This window comes from Microchirus variegatus (assembly GCF_963457635.1).
Source record: "Microchirus variegatus genome assembly, chromosome: 1".
NCBI lineage: Eukaryota > Metazoa > Chordata > Actinopteri > Pleuronectiformes > Soleidae > Microchirus > Microchirus variegatus.
Genome location: NC_139802.1, coordinates 2,331,058 through 2,351,965, shown reverse-complemented (window position 1 = coordinate 2,351,965; position 20,908 = coordinate 2,331,058). Strand labels below are relative to the sequence as shown.

General features: G+C 39.8%; 4 protein-coding genes across 6 annotated transcripts; 2 read left to right on the top strand and 2 right to left on the bottom strand.

The window, feature by feature from the left end:
- Window positions 1-733: 733 nt before the first annotated feature.
- On the top strand, window positions 734-3,845 carry rcvrn2 (recoverin 2; the record flags this gene model as incomplete). Its single annotated transcript, XM_083910225.1, has 3 exons — window positions 734-1,114; window positions 3,118-3,229; window positions 3,757-3,845. The coding sequence occupies 3 exons, from the start codon at window positions 734-736 to the stop codon at window positions 3,843-3,845; spliced, it is 582 nt and encodes a 193-aa protein (XP_083766351.1).
- A 1,981-nt stretch (window positions 3,846-5,826) lies between these two features.
- On the bottom strand, window positions 5,827-11,689 carry LOC310928322 (germ cell-specific gene 1-like protein; the record flags this gene model as incomplete). Its single annotated transcript, XM_083890845.1, has 6 exons — window positions 5,827-6,199; window positions 6,328-6,439; window positions 7,411-7,563; window positions 7,663-7,710; window positions 8,405-8,587; window positions 11,494-11,689. The coding sequence occupies 6 exons, from the start codon at window positions 11,687-11,689 to the stop codon at window positions 5,827-5,829; spliced, it is 1,065 nt and encodes a 354-aa protein (XP_083746971.1).
- Window positions 11,690-13,931: 2,242 nt separating this feature from the next.
- Window positions 13,932-16,778, bottom strand: atg12 (ATG12 autophagy related 12 homolog). The gene is made up of 4 exons (XM_083895863.1): window positions 16,642-16,778; window positions 15,249-15,385; window positions 15,031-15,093; window positions 13,932-14,062 (listed from the first exon to the last, which is right to left on the bottom strand). Exons 1-4 carry the CDS (start codon window positions 16,733-16,735, stop codon window positions 14,003-14,005), a joined length of 354 nt encoding a protein of 117 aa, XP_083751989.1. The 5' UTR covers window positions 16,736-16,778; the 3' UTR covers window positions 13,932-14,002.
- Window positions 16,779-16,824: 46 nt separating this feature from the next.
- On the top strand, window positions 16,825-20,792 carry isoc2 (isochorismatase domain containing 2). 3 transcript variants are annotated; one of them, XM_083895839.1, is made up of 7 exons: window positions 16,825-16,894; window positions 17,060-17,144; window positions 18,177-18,301; window positions 19,156-19,368; window positions 19,524-19,594; window positions 19,688-19,805; window positions 20,665-20,792. In XM_083895839.1, coding segments are annotated over exons 2-7 (594 nt in total). In that variant the 5' UTR covers window positions 16,825-16,894; window positions 17,060-17,143; the 3' UTR covers window positions 20,731-20,792. The 3 variants fall into 3 exon arrangements, with proteins under 3 accessions (XP_083751965.1, XP_083751964.1, XP_083751966.1); XM_083895838.1 differs by having other exon boundaries at window positions 16,850-16,938; XM_083895840.1 differs by having other exon boundaries at window positions 16,850-16,938; window positions 17,060-17,148.
- Window positions 20,793-20,908: the final 116 nt, after the last annotated feature.

Sequence of the window (20,908 nt, the reverse complement as noted above, 5' to 3'; positions counted from 1 at the left end):
TTATATGAACATTATTCCTGAGTCTCTGTGACATATTAGGAGGATTTTACGGCCAGTCGCTTTAGATTTATTACATAATGCACCTTTAAGTACATCTCAATTTTACTCATTAGTAACGATACAGACACAGTAAAATTCCTCCAGCTCCTGCTACATTAATATTGTATTAATGAAGAAAAGTGATAAAACACTGAATAAAAACATCACGAGATGCCCCAATTAAGCAGTTTGTATGTAAAAAAAATGATCCAAAGAATGATCTCAATATGTACGATAAATACTTCCAGACATGCAGACCCAAATGAACAATGAGGATTTGGGGGGAGTCGCTTTAGTTCACTGCTCAGCCACGTTAAATCCCGCATTAACAGAATTAACAGTCGTCCACAGAAGGAGTGAGTTTCCCCCCTGCCCTCCTTATCGCTCTCTTCTCTGTCTTACTGCTAAGTCTGACATTCTATTCTCCAGCCATCATCTCCTCACTCAGGTAAGATTTCACTCTGATCGTATTGTTTACTGAGCGGCATTCATCATCTTTTGATTTCCATGAGTAAATCGTCTAATGTTTCTAATTTACAGTGACTGGGGGCGACAAAGGAAGGAATCAAACCAGTTCATAAGAATACATTTTGGACCAATAAGGAGACGGTCAGGTGGCCCCAGAGAGAGGAAAACCCTCTGAAGAACTCAAGTGGCACATCTAAAAAGACAAATATAAAAAGCAAACTCAAAAATGGGGAATTCCACCAGTAGCGCGTTATCAAAGGAGATCCTGGAGGACCTGAAGCTCAGCACCAAATTCACCGAACATGAGATCTCTCAGTGGTACGAGAACTTTCAGAAGCAGTGCCCGACAGGACGCATCACGCCGGAGGAGTTTGAGCAGATCTACGCCCGCTTCTTCCCCGACAGCGACGCCAAAAGCTACGCGCGCCACGTGTTTCGCTCCTTCGACACCAACGACGACGGCACTCTGGATTTCAAGGAGTACATCATCGCCCTGCACATGACCTCCTCCGGGAAGACGACCCGGAAACTGGAGTGGGCCTTCTCGCTGTTCGACGTGGACAAGAACGGATACATCAACAAGACAGAGGTGACGGAGATCTGCCAGGTGAGAGTCGCTCGTGACATCAGTGGGTGGTGGTTTTAAATGATGTTTTGTTTTCATGTGACACAAAGCACTTCATGTTTCTAGACTCAGAAAAGGAAAAAATGTTAAATGTGTGGGATAATTAAAGATCTATTGTCAGATAATAACTGAGAAAATGATGATGCAAAGTAAAGTGCAGTTTTATATCGTGTGATTCTATAAGTCAATCTTCAGCAACTTTGAAAAAGCAAAAACAAGATCTAGATAAAGAAAATGTATCTGTGAATGGAGATTGTTGAGAAAACCTCTGTTGTTATATGAACTTGCCGACTTATTTACTCATTTACTTAATGTTACTTACTTGAATGAACTGAATTTTAGTCGTTACCGACTGAAGGATCTTTTTGTCACGACATATCTTCGTCTGAACATTTTCCCTTTCCTCGCAGATGTTAATCTCGTCGATTATTTTCGTTCCTCTCTCAAATGTTACATGAGGAAAACAATTTGACCTAAAAACACATTGTGTGGCTGAGCAAACATGACATTTTACTGTCTCGTGATAATCCAACAATAACTCTATATCATCCAATCATCCAGTGTGTAAAAGTTATAGATATCTACAATAAACTTCTTCTCAAATTAAGTTATTTTCAGGGGTTTAAGCCAAGTTTTTTAATTAATACTGGTTTTAAAATCGACACGGTTTAATCCTCCTGGATTGTTTATATCAGTGAGTAGTTCGCAGGTTTATTGTATGATTGTTTCCTGTTGTTCTGACAGGGTTTCCTGTTGTTATTACGTGCACTTTCTCTAAGTTTCATCTAAGATGTGTTACTATTTGTTGGAATCCCAACTGCTGGTATGTTATGTAGGTCTCAGGCCTAATTGCCTGTCCAATAAGCCGGCCTATTTGAGCCTCGCAGTAATCTCCGCGATTACAGGTTTAGCTCTAAGACATTATAGTGCAGTCCTGCTCTTAGGCTCCGAGGCTACTCGTCCATAACAGGGTCTGAGTCTCATCAGTTTAATCCGTGTCAATTTTGACTTCTGTATTTATTGTTGTCATATAATGGAAATCTAGTCTGAGGGACCATGTGATTTTCTGTTTAAGGTTTCTCTTCAAATTGTGTAGAATTGTAAACGGTTTAAACGGCTCAGCCAAGAATCCAGCTGGCATTGTAATGGGATTTCATCTATGGCCGACTGGTATCGCGTTTACAATCACTGCTGTGCAAAATGGCTGCATCTGGAAGTCATGCGAGGAGTTTAAAAAATAATATATATATATAATTGAATTGAATATAAGTACAGTTTTGAATCTGGTGTGCTATAAAAGAGGAAACAAAAGTGAGTTAGTACCTCATGTAAAGCAACTGATTCATCACTTCATCACAGCCTTGTTATGTACAGGAAGACTTATATGCTCTTTTATACTTTTATACTAACCACATGATCCCAGGGGCAACATGGACAGAGTCCAGAGAAGAAGAAGGAGAAGAAAAAAAAAGAGATGACATCTTGGTGTTTGGCCTGTGGCTCTGGTCTTGGCGCTAATCCACGTTAATCTAGGTGCCTTAAATGTCGCCGATAAGTTCTCCTCTCTAAGTGGGACACACACTTAGCGGCCTGGACCTAAATTGTACCATCGTTTACAATCTGCTGCATGGGGTCTGAATGGACCTCCTCGAGGAAACACAAGCAGTGGCAAGGGTTCAATAGCTGTTTGCCGCAGGTGTAAATCCCCTCTTTTTCAGTCTATAACAACGACACACAGGCCTGAGTGTGAGGTGTGTCTGCTGTGGGCTTATCGTATTGGCATAAACAAAGGATATAGTATGCAGGAGGAGAATATACTGACTTGTTTTTTCCTCTAAATTTGAGCTTAACATGAGAGAAGTCTGCGTTCACTCCCCTGTGCATCTTGGCTTGGTCACATTCGTTCCATGTGCTCTTGTTGACTTTACATACATGATTTGATGCAGCGATATTATCACCAATCTTATGCCCCGACCTCCTCTCAGGCTATATTTAAGCTGATCCCCAAGGAAGAGCAGAGCCAGCTACCAGAGGACGAGAACACGCCCGAGAAGAGAGCCAACAAGCTGTGGGCTTTCTTTGGGAAGAAAGACAAGGGTAAGCCACGACGCGGCCGTGCAAAAACATTACACGTCGCACACACACACATACAAACATTCGACGGCCCTGCGGTTCACGACAGGCCGCCGTGGGCGCTTACCGCGATGCACTTATTAGAGAGATAGAATCCGAGTAAGCTCCTATACTACCTTTCCTCAGCAGCTGTTCCCACATCCTGTAGCAAAGATTACATTTTACAATCTGCTGTTTGGCTTAACAAAATAATACAAGTAATAAATCCACCTGAGGGAACATCAACAGTTACAGCATCGCTCGTGTACTGCACAGATTTATTATGTACGTGCCGACCCCATGTATACCGTGAAACCTTAAGCGACTCCGCTGCATCGCATGCCACGGTCGCACGTGAGCTCCCGCACAGAAGATAAGTCCAGATTTCTAAGCCGAGATGCAGATTTGTTGTTTAACCTCGTTTACCCGACAGTTCTTCCATGTTGGGGTCTTGTTTACTTCCTGATGTAACATCTTTTTGTCCCTTTTATTCCCCCCCCCCTCCATGACAGAGCGACTGGCAGAGGGAGAGTTCATCAAAGGAGTGATTGAAAATGAGAACGCAATGCGTCTCATCCACTATGAGCCGCTCAAACACTGAAGTCGGTCCCACTCACTTGTTCTTTACATTATTTTAAAACCTTTCTTTCCCTTAAAAAAACAGCCTCACACACTTTCTCTCTCATTGTGTAAATACTTGTTTCTGCAGTGTCTTTGGTTGCAACCAATATTTCACTCATTTTCATTTATGTGAAATTCTTTGAATTAATGTTATGGTAATTCCGTCAACGATGTGATGTGAAACTTATTTTGTAGGTTCAATTATATGCCATTTGATTAAGTAAAAACAAAAGCAAAACACGGATCGGTCACAACATTAAATCCACTCACTGGTGGTTTTAATGTTGTGACTGGTATATATTAAATAGAGATGAATAGAGGTAAACAATGGCATAGTGTTTTAAAACATGAAGAGACAAATATAATACATATATTGTATATTTAAAATCTGAATTTGTTGAGTTAATGGTAATAACAAAGGTATTATACCAGATTGTTAGCTTATTAAAAGGTTTTTATACATCATTTGAAATGTCTTGTTAGGTGTAGTGTTCTGTACACTTCACAATAATTGCTCATACGTATGTGATCAGAGAAGATCGGTTTATTTATCTTTTCCCCTTTGACCTAGAAACATATTGTCTAATACGTTTGTCATTCAGTGCTGCTGGTTGACATACAATGCGCTTTATGTCTTAATTTTTCAGCTGTCTTTATCCCAGACTATAAATCTAGGATTATCCCATATGTATACAGTTATTTAAAGTAAACATGGTTAAAAAAAAAAAAATTCAAACTAAAGAAATTGTTTCCTACATAATTTAAAGATAAACATGTCCATTTTGTGATTGTGTAATTTGCGTGTTTGCAGTTTGCTCTGCGTCTCTTTCCAACTTTAACGCTGACCCCCACTCAACCCCCCACTCCTCTCCATCTCCCGTCACTCTGTTCCTCCTCCTTCTTCCATCCGACTCGGGATTACTGCTTTTCACATAATCTTCTGTTCGACATCGCGGAGCAGACTTTTCTTACAATCTCTGTAAATCTTTCTATCTCTATATGTCTGTTTTACGCGGGGGTTTGTCTGTGCATCTGCAGAGATACGCTGCATACGTCTGGTATTCATGCATGGAGTGAGAAGATATGATGACTCTGACACTGTAAATTAAATAAATGAAAAGTGTATTTGCATATTTTAAGGATAGGCTGTGCTGTTGTTTATGTTTATATAATAAAACTGATATGACATGACACGACTGTCATCTCGATGTTTTCCAAACAATGAAATGTGTACATATAGAGACAAATATTCTTTCCTATCATGAGGCACTGAGAAATACCCAGAAAACATGCGCCCTTGCATGTCATCACTGTTACAATGTCATCTTTCTTTTGATTTCACTGTCCTCCAAAACTGGCTTGTATTTTCCAAGCTCGCAGAAAGTCAAAGTTTCTTTTTTTTTCAGTTCAAATTCAAACAATTCCCTTAAAGCGGACCTAGACCGGAAGTAAACAGACCGGTTTAAGTAAACAGCATTTCTCCGGAACAGCAGATCGTCCTGCTCCGGGCACTAGTCCGGGCACATCCGGTTGCGTACATTGAACCGCAGAAGAAGAATAACGTCCGTTGTGGAGGTGTTTCACGAGCGACAGGGTCTTCTGACTCTGGGTCAAAGTCATAAAAGGGACTGCGGTGGGGAGTCGTGAAGAAGCTACACTGTTAAAACAATGTTTTGATAATGAGTAGCAGTGCATCCACCGTTCCAGAGGGGGGAGCTGTGCTTCTGAGAGCGGGTGTGCTGAATATGTCACTTCCGGGGTACTGGCCAATCACAACACAGTCTGTCTTCTCGGGTGAGATTTATGTGTGAAATCTGTTTGACAAGTGCTTCAAAAAGGACAGATTTCTATCGGCTCGTTTCCAGCAACTAGGAGGTTTTTGACCATAAAAACAAGTTAATGTATGTAAGTAGACCTCCATAACTAACATATATGTGCAACAGGACCACTCTATGTGACCTTTAACAAGGGGAATCAACTCGGTCCACGACCTCGTCCATCTCACCCATCTCTCTTTCACAGTCTTCACACCCCTCCGTGCCACAGCCTCCGACCAAAACCAGCGTCGGCACATCCCCATTTCCCATTCCGACCACGCTGCCGTTCCGGGCCCACGCCACGTCCATCACGCCTTCCGGACACTGTAACAGGCCACTGACAGAGTAGATCCCGCCCCCTGGAACGACCTCGTCGTAGGGCGGGGCGTGACTGGCGGCTCTGGCTTCCTCCAGTCGTAGCCTCTGTCTGCGACGCAGCTCGATGATGGTCTTCGTGTAGGAGTTGAGTGTGACCACAGCTGCGCCCATGCAGCAACTGAAGGACACCCAGGCCAGACTATAGGAACACGGGAGGTGCAAGTAAAAGTTAGCAGAGAGACGAGAAATGCATCGCTGCAGTCTGTGAATAATACATGTCACACACGTTTGAATTACACAGGCTTTCGATAAAGGACAGACACCTACGCAAATGACCAGCCGTAATCCCAGGACTGAGGCCTCCAGTCTTTGGGGCCCACGATGACCGTCATCTGAAACACTGTGGTGAACATCATATGGGCTACCATACCAAGAAGACCTGCATTGGAAGGGGGAGAACATAGGTGTAGATTATTGTGCATTTTATACACTGCCTCACCAAAAGATTCACACATTCATAGTCACATAGAGTATCTGGCTTAGTGTTTACTATACAAGTCTTCGAGGCTAGATTTATCCACAAATATATTATTATTATTATTATTATAATCTAGGGCTGCTTCAGTTGAGGTCAGCTGACTACCTAAATCACAAATGTCAAAGTCAAGGCCCGGGGGCCAGATGTGGCCCGCCACGTCATTTTATGTGGCCCGCGAGTGATTAATTTGGTCTTAAAAATCTGTGTTAAAAAAGGTCTATGCTGCTTTAAGGCGTTTGTTGACCATAAACTACATTTCCCACAATGCATGGTGATTGCGTTACCCGCAAAGTGACGGCATCACCATCACGGACCAGGTTACATCTGTAATGCATCATATTTGTAACTTGAATAAGTAATAAATACAGAAAGTTATTTATCAATATGTTACGGAGCAGTTAGCTTAATTTGACATTATATTTTGGTTACATTTAGTTACATTTATTCTGTATGACGGTTACATCTGGCCCTTTGAGGGTAACTATTATGCAGATGTGGCCCTCAGTGAAAATGAGTTTGACACCCCTGACCTAAATATTCATTGTGACCAGGTTTTTCAAGATGGCGATGTCAGGGATCAATAGGGCTCAAGTGGTGAAGGAGTGGTTCAGGAAGCATGAGGTTTCCACACATGGATTGGCCACCACAGCTCAGACTTTAACCCCACCGAGAATCTTCAGAATGTGCTGACTCAACAGAGTGATCGGAGTCCATTATAAATACAAGGGCATGGCAACTGCATCAGCTTATTGAAACAATACCACACTGACATAATCACGCTAAAATGTAGGACTTTATCCTTTTTGGCAGCGTATATGAAGGCGGTGCTGAACATGACTTCATAAAAGAGAGAGCGAGATACTGTGGCTCACCTGATAGCACAATACAGATCGCTGCAAAGGCATTGATTTTCAGCGAGTGGATCTCTTTACGACAGCACAGAACCTCCAGCCACATCAGCAAGAAGCCCATTCCCAGCAGGCCGATGTACGTAAACTCTGAAATCACCGACAGCCAGAGCACGCCTGCAAACACGTTTGCACACATACGACGCACGCTACATTTAGACAGCTTTAAAAAGAAAACTATTGATTTAATTACAATATTATTATTACACAGCTCACCTTGTGTGTCCCCAGGAGTTAACTCTATAAAGCTGCGACATATCTCTCCTGTCAAGAACATTTATAAATGTATAATTACTTCAAAACAAAAATAGTTTGCATTTTACATGTATATAAGGCAAGGGTTGGGAGGCTTTGTTTCATGTTTGAAGCAGAGGGTTATTACACAAATGATGAAAAAGTACATCCTTTTTGGTATGTGAAGGCCACCGTAGAACACTTGAGAAAGGTAAGGTGAGTGAATGAGTCAGTCTCATCATTACAAATCACTTATAAAGAACATAAACATCCCTAATAGAGCTGAAACGATTAATCGATGAATCGATTATTAATTGATTACTAAATTAATCGCCAACTATTTTGATAAATAAGCTTTTTTCATCAGTAAAACAAGATTTCTGATTGTTTTAGCTTCTTAAATGTGAATATTTTCTTGGTTTCTTTGCTCCACATAACAAAAAAAATCATTAAAACTGAATCATTTTGGTTCGTGAACAAAACAAGACTTTCGAGAACATTGTAATTTCCAGCTTTGACAAACACCGATCAATGTTTTTTTAATATTTTATGACATTTTATGGACCAAAACGATTCAACGATTAATCGAGGAAAATAATCGACAGATTAATTGATTATGAAAATAATCGTTAGTTGCAGCTCTGATCCCTAATAGTACTACTACTGCAACAAGCTTCAGGTGAATGAGTTCACGTATGACAAAATGAATGCTGTGTGGACTCACCGTCATTGTGTTTCTCACAGCTTTCCCAGAAGCCAGTGTGGAAGTATCTGAAAGCAAACTTGTCCTCGCCCGTCTCCCAGATGTAGTGCACTGCGTTGGCCATTTGCCTCTGTCTGATCTTGGCCAGTTCATCTCTCCTGGCTGGAGACAGCGTGCGGTTGAAGGGGTTCTGAGTGGGACTCTCTGTGTGACCACACGAGAGGATGACACTGAGGAGAACATTTTTATATTTTGCACTTCTGTATAACAGTTATAGACGAAGAATGCATTAGGGTGGACGACCAAAACCTGCAGCTCTAACTCTTACATACCTACACACAAACGCAATCATTCTCACGCTAAATTCTATGAACCTATCCAGACTTGCTTTTTCTATGAGGAAACAAAAAAAACACACATGCACAAAACAAACAGGATCTTCCTGCTCTGAGATACCGACACTAACGACGACGCTTTCTGTGGAAAGTCACACAGAGATACAAGCATGTGCAGACACGAAAACGACAAACCATGACTGCACTCCTACTTCGCAAAGAGCTTCCTATCGCAAACAAATGGCAATGTTGATGAATGTAAATGCACTAAAAGATAAACACAGTTTATATGCAGGTATGTGTTGGTGAAGCTGTAGATCAAGACAAGGGTATAACTCTAAGCTCTAATGTTTTACAACCACATGCAGCTTTTAAATCAGCGCGTATGTGTATTTGTAAATCAGGTTAGTTAAATCCACCTCTGTGCTTTTGTGTCCATGTCTTTACGGAGCAGGAGCTGGTGAACTCTGTGTGGGTTTAACATAGTTGTTGAAACAGGTAAAGCTCCTCAATCCATAAATACACACTTTTAGGATCCACCCTCACACCCCACAGATTAATACTTAAGCCATCATTAAATCCATGGTCACACTGAGATTTGGACAAAAAGAGATTAAAAAAAGCATCAAAAGTGAGGACAATGGGTTTGGGGGCGAAGCTTGTTAGTTTATCTAGTAAGATTAGTTTTAGGTCTTGGTTGTTGTGCAGCATGAATCAAAAAACTGCTAAATTAAAAAAAAAAAATTTAAGACCTCAGGTTCAAAGGTCAACGTCTATTAAAGCAGCATTTTCAAAGACCAATGATAACATGCAAACAAATCAATAATACAATAGAAAACCTCTGTCTGTCTGAAGAAAACTGTGCTGTTTTCCATAGTTTTCTTCATCATCAGATTCAATTTAATTTGTGAAATTCTCCATCTGTTTTACATGAATAAGTAATTCCACTGAAAACACAAAAATGAAAGTAGCTGAACCACAACTATTAACGTTTGTTATGTCAACTCATGATAACTGCATTCATTTATTTTCAGACGTACATAAACGACACAAATACCCAATTCCCATTTCTCCCATTGCTGCGCTGTTGCGTCGAGCCGACTGTAAATTAAATAACTGTCGCGTTGCCGAAAGCATTTTCAATGTCCGTGAACGCGGACAATAACAACTTGTTTAACATCTGTGAACATGTTGCAACAGAGTTTGGGATTAGTCACCAGGAATCTTCCCCACTCATCATACAAATACTTAGTATTCATTTATTCTTCTGTGACAGGAGGGAAACTTGGCTTTTTACCTCAACTCAACGCTTAAAGGTGCATTATGTAATAAATCTAAAGCAACTGGCCATAAAATCCTCCTCATATGTCACAGAGACTCAGGAATAATGTTCATATAACAAACTGAACTCACCAACAACAACAGTGCAGCCAAAATATTTACATTAAAAAAAATATCATGTTTATGTTTTGAAATCATGTTTTGGCATGTGGCTCCACCTACCGCCGTCTACCAATCAGTGCAGTCAGTAGAGTCCCAGCTGCCGAGCAACCACGGGTTGCCAGTTACGTCAAAAAACGAAACCAAAAAGACCTTGGTATTTTGAATTTGAATGTAGTAACCGTTTTTGGCCACATTCTTACATATGGCACCTTTAATATTCGGAACGTTCAGCGAGGACATAACTAAGTGCATTTAATGTTTGCATTTTAATTAAATACTTTTAATTTGAAGGTTAAATATGGGACATCATTTACTCATGCAGCTACTGTAGTACAGTATACAGGTGCATACATAGCGGTACCTTTGCAAACATGATGAGTTTAGAAAATATGATGAGATTTAAGTCCTCTATACTGATTCCTCTTAATGCAACGGCACTACTTTACATGTAATTGAGTACTTTTACACTGTGGTATTGCTGAGCATGCAAATACTAATTTGTTTTTTTGGCCATTGCATGATCTAACCTCCAAACTAAAGGTGACCATGCATTCAGGGTTAGAATGACCTGCCAGAGAACAACAAAGTAAATATACTGTTGTTTTTAAAACCTCCCCATTTTGGACTTGCTTATTATTGATTATACCAGTGTTTCCCAACCCTGGTCCTCAGGGAAAACTGCCGTGCCATGTTTTACATGTTGCCCTGCTCTAAAAACACCTCATTCAAATGAATCATCACCTAATCATCAAGCCCAACTTTAAACTGTTGTCAATTTTCTTTTTTTTAAGTGTTATATTTCAACTTTTGTCATTCTTTTTTTCCAAAAAATGTTGTTTTAACTTTTGTCAATTATTTCAAAAAAGTTAAAAAAAAAAAAAAAAATTGTCTTTCAAAAAAGAAAATATATAAAATAAAAAAAAAGTATTATATTTTTTTTTTCAAAAATGTAATGTTTCAACTTTTGTAAAAAAAAAAAAAAAAAAAAAAGGAAAAATCAAAATTAATATTTCATCTGAATCAGGTGTTTTTTTTGGAGCAAGGCAACATCTAAAACATGGCATGGCCGCATTCCCTGAGGACCAGGGTTGGGAAACACTGGATTATACAGTTTTTACTGATCGTTTTACTCATTTTCATTGCTGCTCATTGTAACGTGTATTGAGAACTGCTATATAAAGAAACGCTTTACTAACATTATGGTGTAGAATTTGTGTGCGCACATTTGCATCTAAAGTCAAAGACAACTATCTCAATTTTACTATATTTAAAACAAATAACGATGAGAAACAGTGAGACAGTGTGACAGCGTGACACTGTCGGTATCAGTACCTGTGGTGTAAGGCTCGCTGTTGTTCTGACCACAGTTCTTCATTTTGACAGGGGACAGACAGAGAGGCTTGACCACCTTGTGGATGCCCTCGCACCAGTACGAGGTGCACAGAGCCAGGATGGAGAGGGCCAGAGCCAGAGTGGTCAAGGTCAAAGAGAGCAGGGAGCGGGAGCGACGGGACATTTGCTCCAGCATGGCCACGCGAGACACAGGGGGAGGTGGGGGGGGGGGCGGGGGGGTGGGGGTTGATTAGAGAGAAAAAAAAGATAATGCAAGGCAGAGAGAGCAGAAGGTGGAGGAGAGAGCACGGAATAAGATAACACAGATGCTTTGGGCTCGTTTTAAACGGAAAGCACAGATAAATGTGATGTAACAGCACGGAGAGAAGATCACAAAACAAAAAGATACTGTGAAGACGAGTAATGGGGAGGACAGCGAAGAGAGTGGGAGGGCGGCGAGCAGGATAAGATGCTCTTAAGTGTACACACGTGGGAGAGGACAGATGGAACGATAACAAATGAGCATCAGAGGATTTAGATAGTCAGTAGTTCACAGTAGGAAAGACATGACGGACGCGAGGATGTAACAAACAGCTTTGATGTGACATCCTGCTATTGATCTCTGGGATGAATGATGTGGCCATTATCATTTTCACTAACCCACGATGACTACAATGACCTCAACACTCGCAGACCCTTTTGTGGGTATTTAACCAGCCGGACTGTACTGAAAAAGCATGACAAAAACCAAATTGTCAAAAGGCCGCCATTTACTTTTGTTGAGTGTTTCTTGAATTTTTTAGAGCCATGATTCTGACCCAAGTTCTTATCAGTGTTACGCTCGTTTCTAACGGTGTTACGGAAGAATAACGTGCTGCCCCGTGTCTCAGGCTATACTGGCTCCCTGCTTCTCACTCAGGCCTGACCCTGCTTCTCATCGTCGACTCCACGGCTGCACCCTGAGTAGAAGACGACAGAGACAGAGGGCAGAGCAAAAAGCAAGAGATTACTTTTTTTTTGATGAAATTATGGATAAACCACCCATCTAAATGAAATTTTTTTGAAACTAATCCCCGATAATCTACTTTAATCTGTTTGTGTGAGGTGTATCTGGTGTGAAGTGCACCCTGACCGTGTCAGTTGTCTCCATCAGTCGCTCGCGCACCGTCAGCCCACAGCCCTGGAAACACCGTGAAATACACGTGTACAATTGGTAAATAACAAAACAATCTCTGATTGTGTAACCCTGGTTTTAACTGTAAAGACTTGCCAGTTACTAATTGCTTGTAGTTTCTAAAGTAAAAGCACAGGGGCTGTGTAATGTCATATTACATTATCAACAACATTGTCATGTAAAAAAACAAAAAAACATTCTTAATTACTTATTATTTAACCAGTAATTTTTAAAGTTAATTACTGTGCATGCAATGTGCTCAGTAAATGTCTCATAGAAGTGTAGGCAAATCCTGACAAGATTCTACCAAGCAAAATGTTATTTTTCATCATGAACTGAATTCTGACATAAACATAACATTATCAGTTTTTTGTTTCCAATAAAATCTCCATCTTAAATTAACCGTCTTACGCAGTCATCACATATGGAAATCACATCTTATTACCCCATTTAAGTCTTATAGTTGCCAGATTTTAGCTCCGTTTACATTGAAATAATGAGTGATAAGAACCTACCAAATACCGCCGTCATACTTCGGGTCAAAGATCTGCCGCGGTAAAGAGAAATCTTGCACTTCTTGCCGTCCTCTGAGCCTTCAATCCTCTGTTATCTCTGCCTTGGTCAAAAGCCCCTTAATCAAAAAGCTCCTTAAGTACTAGATTTTAGTTGCTCCATCTTGAACAGATTCTCCGTGTCACTGCCCTCATCATCTTTTCCCTCTGTGTGTGTGTGTGTGTGTGTGTGTCACTGGTTTTCCTCCACCAGGATGAGCATCTCTGACCCGTTCCTCTTCAGCCGCACTTGTTTTTTAATCCTCGTGGTCAGCGGTGGGACGGAGACGAAACAAAGACCGATGGAGAAACTCAGTGTTTGTCTCCTCACCACTCTACTGCTGTGTCTGTCTTTCTTGGGAATTTGTGTCACAAACCCATCCTGAATCATGTAATCCCTCTAAAGTCCATCTGATACTGTAGTGCCCCCCCTGCACATTCTCACATCTGGCCCTTTTAGAGGTAATTCCCAAAACTTTTACGTTAACAGCAGTACAACTTTGTCTTTCAGGTCATATTTAATAATTTTACAGAGAGAGGATGAAATTGTGAGCCAGCATCAGCATGTCATTTTCCCTTTGCTTTCCCTTTTCACATTTGGTAGAGTCAACAATTTGACTGTGCCAAATGTGATGGTCAAAATAAAAGTGGCGAGGTTTACACCGTTAGAATAATTTATTTACAATATGTATGTACATAAACGCAGACAGGGGAAAAAAAATGGAGCAAATGTAACATTGATTAGAAAATGGATTACAGAAAATAGTGTCATATAAAAAGGCGTTTAACCCCAGGCTTGAGATTTACAGTAATGTAGGACCAACTTCCCATCGCTGCCAAAACACTGAAAGACAAACACACAGAGAAGACGTCAAGTTAAATATCACGTCACAAGAGGTGACGTGTAGTTACAAAATGACTTGACTTTCAGATGAGAACTGTCCGAATTACTAATGCCTAGAATACCTAATTAGACCAGAGTTGTCCTCTAATGAGAGCAGAGGGACGATCAAATGTCCACTGTGAATTCTGGACCTTGAGGTCTTTATCAGTGGCCCATGAGTTCTGCTTCTGTCACAAATAATTGCCCCCTCTGCTGGTTAAAGCACCACATGACGCACCATTCACTACCAAAGGCTGGAGCCTTTTCTATTATTTTGGTATATCCACATGGTAAAGTTCACAGCTCAAAATGATATGGTTATATATATATATATATATATATATATATATATGTGGACCTTGTCAGGCCTCATTTGACAAGGTCCACATTCATTAGTAGTTCATGTATGTCTCCTATAAAAGAGAATAACCTTATGTCTGATGGTGCACTCTTGAGTAGTTTGAATGGAAATGTAAAGAGAAGGTCAATATTTGTAAGTTTAGTCAAATCAATTCCTTCATTCTATAAATGCAGATGAACATGTCATGACACATGGTTTATTACATTTGCTCAACAAACTTAATTCTCTGAACTTGAATAACTTGTAATAACATCTCCTGTTCCTCATGAGCGAATGAATCCGGAATTAAACTTTTACTTAGTCATTATACAGTAAAAAGGTAAGAAAAAACAACAACCATAAAGCGACTCTGCAGTTAAAAAACTTAAGGTTACACACATAGTTGATAAGGTATCAAATAATTAACTCCAATACTGTGAATAATGTTTCATTGATTTCAAAATGAGGAATATAAATCATGTTTACCTACTGTACGTACTTGAAATGAAAATTTCTGAATTACATTTTTGACACTTTAGGGAAAATAAGCTCACAATTATGTTTTAAGATTAAAGCATGTTTGACTTACATCAAATAAGACTCCTACTTCTTGATCCGGTGATGGAGCAAAAGCCTGGTTTACATAGATGAACTGAACAGAAATACATAAACAAGAAAGAATAAAACAGATGCAGTTACATGTAATTAAGGCTTGAAAGAGTTGATACAAGGAAGTTCCAATTTCCATTTCAAGTAATTTTTTCATTATAAACAAAAGTCAGTAAACAAAACACATATATATCTTACCAGTTGTTCATTGGCATCAAGCTTGAGGAAACGAGAGATGAACTGAGCCAGGGACTGAACCGTCCTGCTCCGGTCTACTGCCCACTTCTTTGTTTTCATTATGGGAGTATCTCCCACTGCCTTCAACAGAACATCAACTGTAAAATAGAGGAGGAAATGCAAATGAAATTGCTGCCGTCACCCAGGTTCACACAAATCTGAACTTAAACTAAATAGTCAAATCCTTGGATCGTAAAATATGTACCACAATTAAAACATGAACTATGAGGGCAAGCAGACCATTAAACTACAACACAATGATGTGTCTTTATAATAGGTAAAAATATATATATATATTGTACCAAGTTCAAGGGTACATTTTGCAGGAAATATAGTTTTAAAAACACATTTCTACACAAGGACAAGAGGAACTGGGATAAAGAAGCTTAGAAAACAACATCTCAACTCCACTCGGGTGGGAAAACGTTAACATAAACATTCCTCACTGTTCCATTCTGAACTGTACTACACACTGTACTGTGTAAAAAAAACAATAAAAAACATAAACATATATAACACATATTATACACACCTAACACACATAAAATCATGCATACAGACATACAATTCATGTTCAAAGTACTTAAAATACATACAGTTGTTTGATCCAATATGTCCAAAAGATGGAGGAGTATCCTGTGTCACTTTACATCAGTGTATTACTGTCTACTTATTATTAATAATGTAGAATTTCTTCTGCTGCTGTGATATTCCATTTGTGTTCAAGCAGGTATATGTCCATACTGTTTATATGTGTTTGGACAATTGATTTGATTAGTGGAGCTGCTGAAAGGATAAGCCACTGCTCTTTATTATCTGCTATATATATAATAAACTGTAGTGTACTGTGGTACGTTTAGTGAATGCTTATATCGTTTATAAATATAGTTATTTCCAGTGGTTCTTGAATTAACTCATCTTAAAGTCCAAAGCGTGATATGTAAACACGTTCAGCAACCTGACAGATTAGCAGTTTTTTAAACTAACGTAGCACATAAAATAATACATATTTTCCTCAGGTGCAAGATATTACACTTTGTAAACACGTCTCAGGTTGTTGATAAATGAGGATATACACTGTTTTCTATGTCAATGTGTCTAAGAGGAATACATACATAGATTGTCTTCATAAACATTATTAGCATTAGCATTAGCTATGCTCAAAACCGGTAGTCGTACATGTGAAAAAGATGAACGTTGATTGGTTGACCTGAAACCAAACAGCCACGCCATTGGTCAAAATATCTGCCAGTGGTTTCCCTACGTCATAGGCCCCTATGTTGTTTCCTCGTACACCAGCAACAGTCTAGCGTAAACGGGGTCATTTATGTACACAATTAACGCTTTTTCTCACTCTTTTTCTTCTCGTCATTATTCGCCTGCTCGTCTGCCGGTGGTCGCGACTCTTCTTTCAGCGGTTCCGTTGGAGATTCTGCGCTGTCAGACATCTTCCGGCGAACACACACTTGGTTGGTGGTGGTTAGCTTACGGTCGCGATGTGACTTCTCCGGCTGAGGAAATCAACCTTGCTATTGGCTCAGAGAAGCGTCATTCTCAGAGACCCGGACTCCTCGAGGGGACGGTCCTTGAACGCGGTGACAAGCTAGGTTACTTGTTTTGATTTTTTGTTTCAAGACGGTCTCAAATAATGGTAGCACATGATACATATACTAATGTCGATGTTGTCCAATGTTAAAAATGCGCTTTCATCTTGTCCTTTTAGAGTTTGTTCTAAAAAAAAAAGTAAATCCTCTGCTGGTTTGCCATTACAGAGCAGGGGTCACGTGGACATGGTACGGTAACCTGAAAGGTGAACTTTCTACTCGTTCCATTTGGACACTTCAAGAAGCAGCAGCAGTAAGTATGTCAGCTTTATCATGTGAACTTACAGTCTTTTATCTCATTGTTAACAATAGATTCAAGCACCGTGGAATAATGTTGTCTTACAGGGACGAATATCTAGAGTCTCTCTGTGTAAACACTAAATGCAACAACACTGTGTTCAGTCTTCCACCATTTTGTAAATAATGGTCAAACAAGGCTGCATCTCCACTGGAGAATTTCACCTGTTGTCCTATGTGTTTGTATTGTTATCTGTCAAATATTACAGTTCTGTGGTCTTTCTTGTAAACGTGAACTGAATGTCAATACAACTGTCTGGGTCAGGGGTCTGCAACCTTTAGTATGAAAAGAGCCATTTTTGCTCCCCCTCCACCCAAATAAATTGTATCTGGAGCCGCAAAACCTAAAATAAAGATAAAATATATAATGTTTATAGATAGTTGTATTCATGAAATTTAAGAACTACAAAAAGAAAAATGCTGATATCTGAATGCTGCTTATACACAACCCCTTATAACGGGGAGATAAAAAGGACACAAACACAAAAACACAATGTAGACCTTCCATTGCTTGTGGAAAATGAATGCAATTGGAAGTCATCCATTCATAATTGAGAAAAACTGCCCAGCGTAAAATAAGTATGTGGATCCAAAGATGGACAGGACTTCAAATGGCTTTCCAATTTCAATTATTTCACATAGACATTGGATGTGACGCACAAAATGTTAAAACACTTTTATTTATCGCATTGATGTCTAAAAAAATATGTTTTGGGGAAAAAGAAAGGAGCCACTGCAGAGGGGCTGAAGAGCCACATGTGGCTCCCGAGCCGCAGGTTGCAGACCCCTGGTCTGGGTAATAAAGTAAATTATTACCCAGTCATGTATGTATGTACAAAAGTCACTGCTTGTTTCTCATTGTTCTTCTGTGCTATCGTGGTGTTCAATGGCATGTCCTCTCCTTAACTGAAGGTTCTGTCTTTCATTTCATTTCCTCAAACAATCCTCTTAACACATGATGTTCTTTTGTCTTTCCTTGCTGTTGCAGTGGCGAGCGTCGGCAGACTCTCCTCTAAAGATGCCGTTCTTTTCCTGTGTGACATGCAAGAGAAGTTCAGACCCAACATCTTCCAGTTCACCAACATTGTCGGCAATGCAGCCAGACTGCTCCAGGTCGGCTACACTGACCGTTAGACAAAGACAACTATGAATTCATGAATGAATTACGATAGGATTGCGAGAATTGTCAAAATCGGCATTGCGAGAGTACGCTCGCCTTCTGTCCACACTACATTTGTGCCATTAGTAATGCTTTTTAAGGTTACTTTTAGGGTTAAGGTGTCTATAACATTGTTTCCTATGCAGAGGTGGAAAAAGTACTAAAATATTGTACTCAAGTAAAAGTACCTATACTTTGATGAAATATTACTCAAGTAGAAGTAAAAGTAGTCATCTGAAAATGTACTCAAGTAGAAGTAAAAAGGAGTTCATTTGAAATGTACTTTAAGTAAAAGTTACTTAGTTACTTTGCGTGTGGTGTGAGGGTAGTAGAAATATGACAAGGGGTCAGAAATCCAAAACTATTTTGGAGTTCACGCGCCCGACGCGACACAGGATATTACGTCACTTTTGTCGCGCGCCCTCTATGTTCACGCGCCAGTGCTGGTGCTAATCACATCATCATTCGTCTGGTTCTGGTGTATATTTTCCCCCTGTAGGTCTTCATTGTGCTGAATTTTTATTTTTACTCAGTAACGGATAGGATTTATAAAGTAACTAAGTACAATACTTGACTCAAGTAAAATACAAAATCCTGATTTTAAATTGCACTTAAAAAATACAAAATACACAAAAAAAGTATTCAATACAGTAACTAGAGTAAATGTATTTCATTACTTTCCACCTCTGTTCCTATGTCCTCTGTATCCGGAAATTTTTTAGGTATAACTGTCCCTAACCGGCAAGTGTTTGCTATTTATTGAACGTAGTCTAGATTAAATCTGCTCATTTTCTCCCCCTGCTCGCAGGCCAGTCGTGTTCTGGGCATCCCTCCCATCTTGACAGAGCAGTACCCTAGAGGCTTGGGTCCCACAGTGCCAGAGTTGGGAGCAGGTGATCTGAAAGCGTACTCTAAAACTTCATTCACCATGATGATCGAGGAGGTGGAGAAGGAACTGCAGGCCCTTGGAAATCCCAAACAGGCTATTCTTTGTGGAATAGAGGCACACGCCTGTATTGCAGTAAGACCACATATTTGTGCCGATTAGCTCCTGATAATGACACCATTTCCTTCATGCTGGTTGATAAACAACAGCAATGAGACAACTAAAGCGACCATGGTTGTAGTTAATGAATGATGATTTAAGTGGAAAAAACTGCTCTGCCTTTTTCTCAGTGCACAACCTTTGACTTGCTTGAAAGGGGAGTAGAGGTCCATATTGTGGCTGATGCTGTCTCATCCAGAAGGTATCAGTGCTGCGCTTCACTTACTGTGCTGTTTTTCATCTTTGTATAAACGGCAGATGAATGAACTGTGAGCTTTTGTGTCTCCCTCCACAGCCAGACAGACCGTTTATTTGCTCTGTCGCGACTGAAGCAGAGCGGGGCTTACCTCACCACCACAGAGGCCGTAATGCTGCAGTTAGTCCAAGACGCAAAACACCCCAACTTCAAGGAGGTGCTGACCACCTTTCTTGTACTCATGGATGGCTTTTATTTGTTTGAAAGTGTCATAAATATATGCCTGACTATATATATATATATATATATATATATATATATATATATATATATATATAAACGGAAACAAATTAGACGTGTTCGATGTTCAAAACAGATTTAAGTCCTGTGTGTAAGAATTAGGGACATCTAATGGCGCCTGCATTTTGCAATAAAATGAGGACTCCTTTTTCATGCATGTCAGGGAACTATGGTGGCCCTCACATATCAGCAATGGTGTTGTCTTTTAGTATGTGACATCTTAAGTCAGTAGTCATGTAAGACAGTGAGCTGTGGGCTGATATACAGTACAGCAGCACCATGGCGGTGCATGATTGGGGACGTTAAAGCATCCTCCTTGCCAAAAGTATGTATAAAAGGCTTATTCTAGGGCTGCATAAATCAAACTATTTTCATTTTAAGGATATATTATGTAGCGTTTCTGCTTGAAAATATCTAAAAACTACAAGACTAATGTTATTTATGTTGTTATGTAGTGTGTTTAATGTTACAACTCTCTTTAAATCCATAGAAATGTGCATTTTTATTCAAGATAATGGACTGTTTATTTAATGACATCATCTGATTTACCTGTCTCTGCTATAACCTCTGGGGAAAAACCTTGTGGTGAAGAGAATAATTCCCACAATGCTTCCTGATGCCTCCTGATGTGTTATTATTTTTGATTGAAGTGCAGAAATTAGATAGTGTGCATTCAAAGCAAATATATACTTGCCAAGATTGATTTCATTCTGATTCGACTGCCCGTCTAGTAAGTAATGAAAGTGACTAATGTATACGTTTACCTTCATTGGCAGATCCAGAAGCTGCTGGCCCATCCATCCCCAGACACCAACCTCCTTGCCTTCTTCAGCACTCTGTAGGCAGATCATTCTGTTTCATAAACACCTCTCAGGATCTAATAAAGAGATGCTGCTAACTTGAATTTGAGCCCGCTGTGTTTTTGTCTACACGTCTCTGAATCACGTCTTGTGTGAGAGTTTGCTTGAAAGGTTGTTTTTCTGTCTGTACTGACATTTTAACAGCAGGGCCACAACTTGG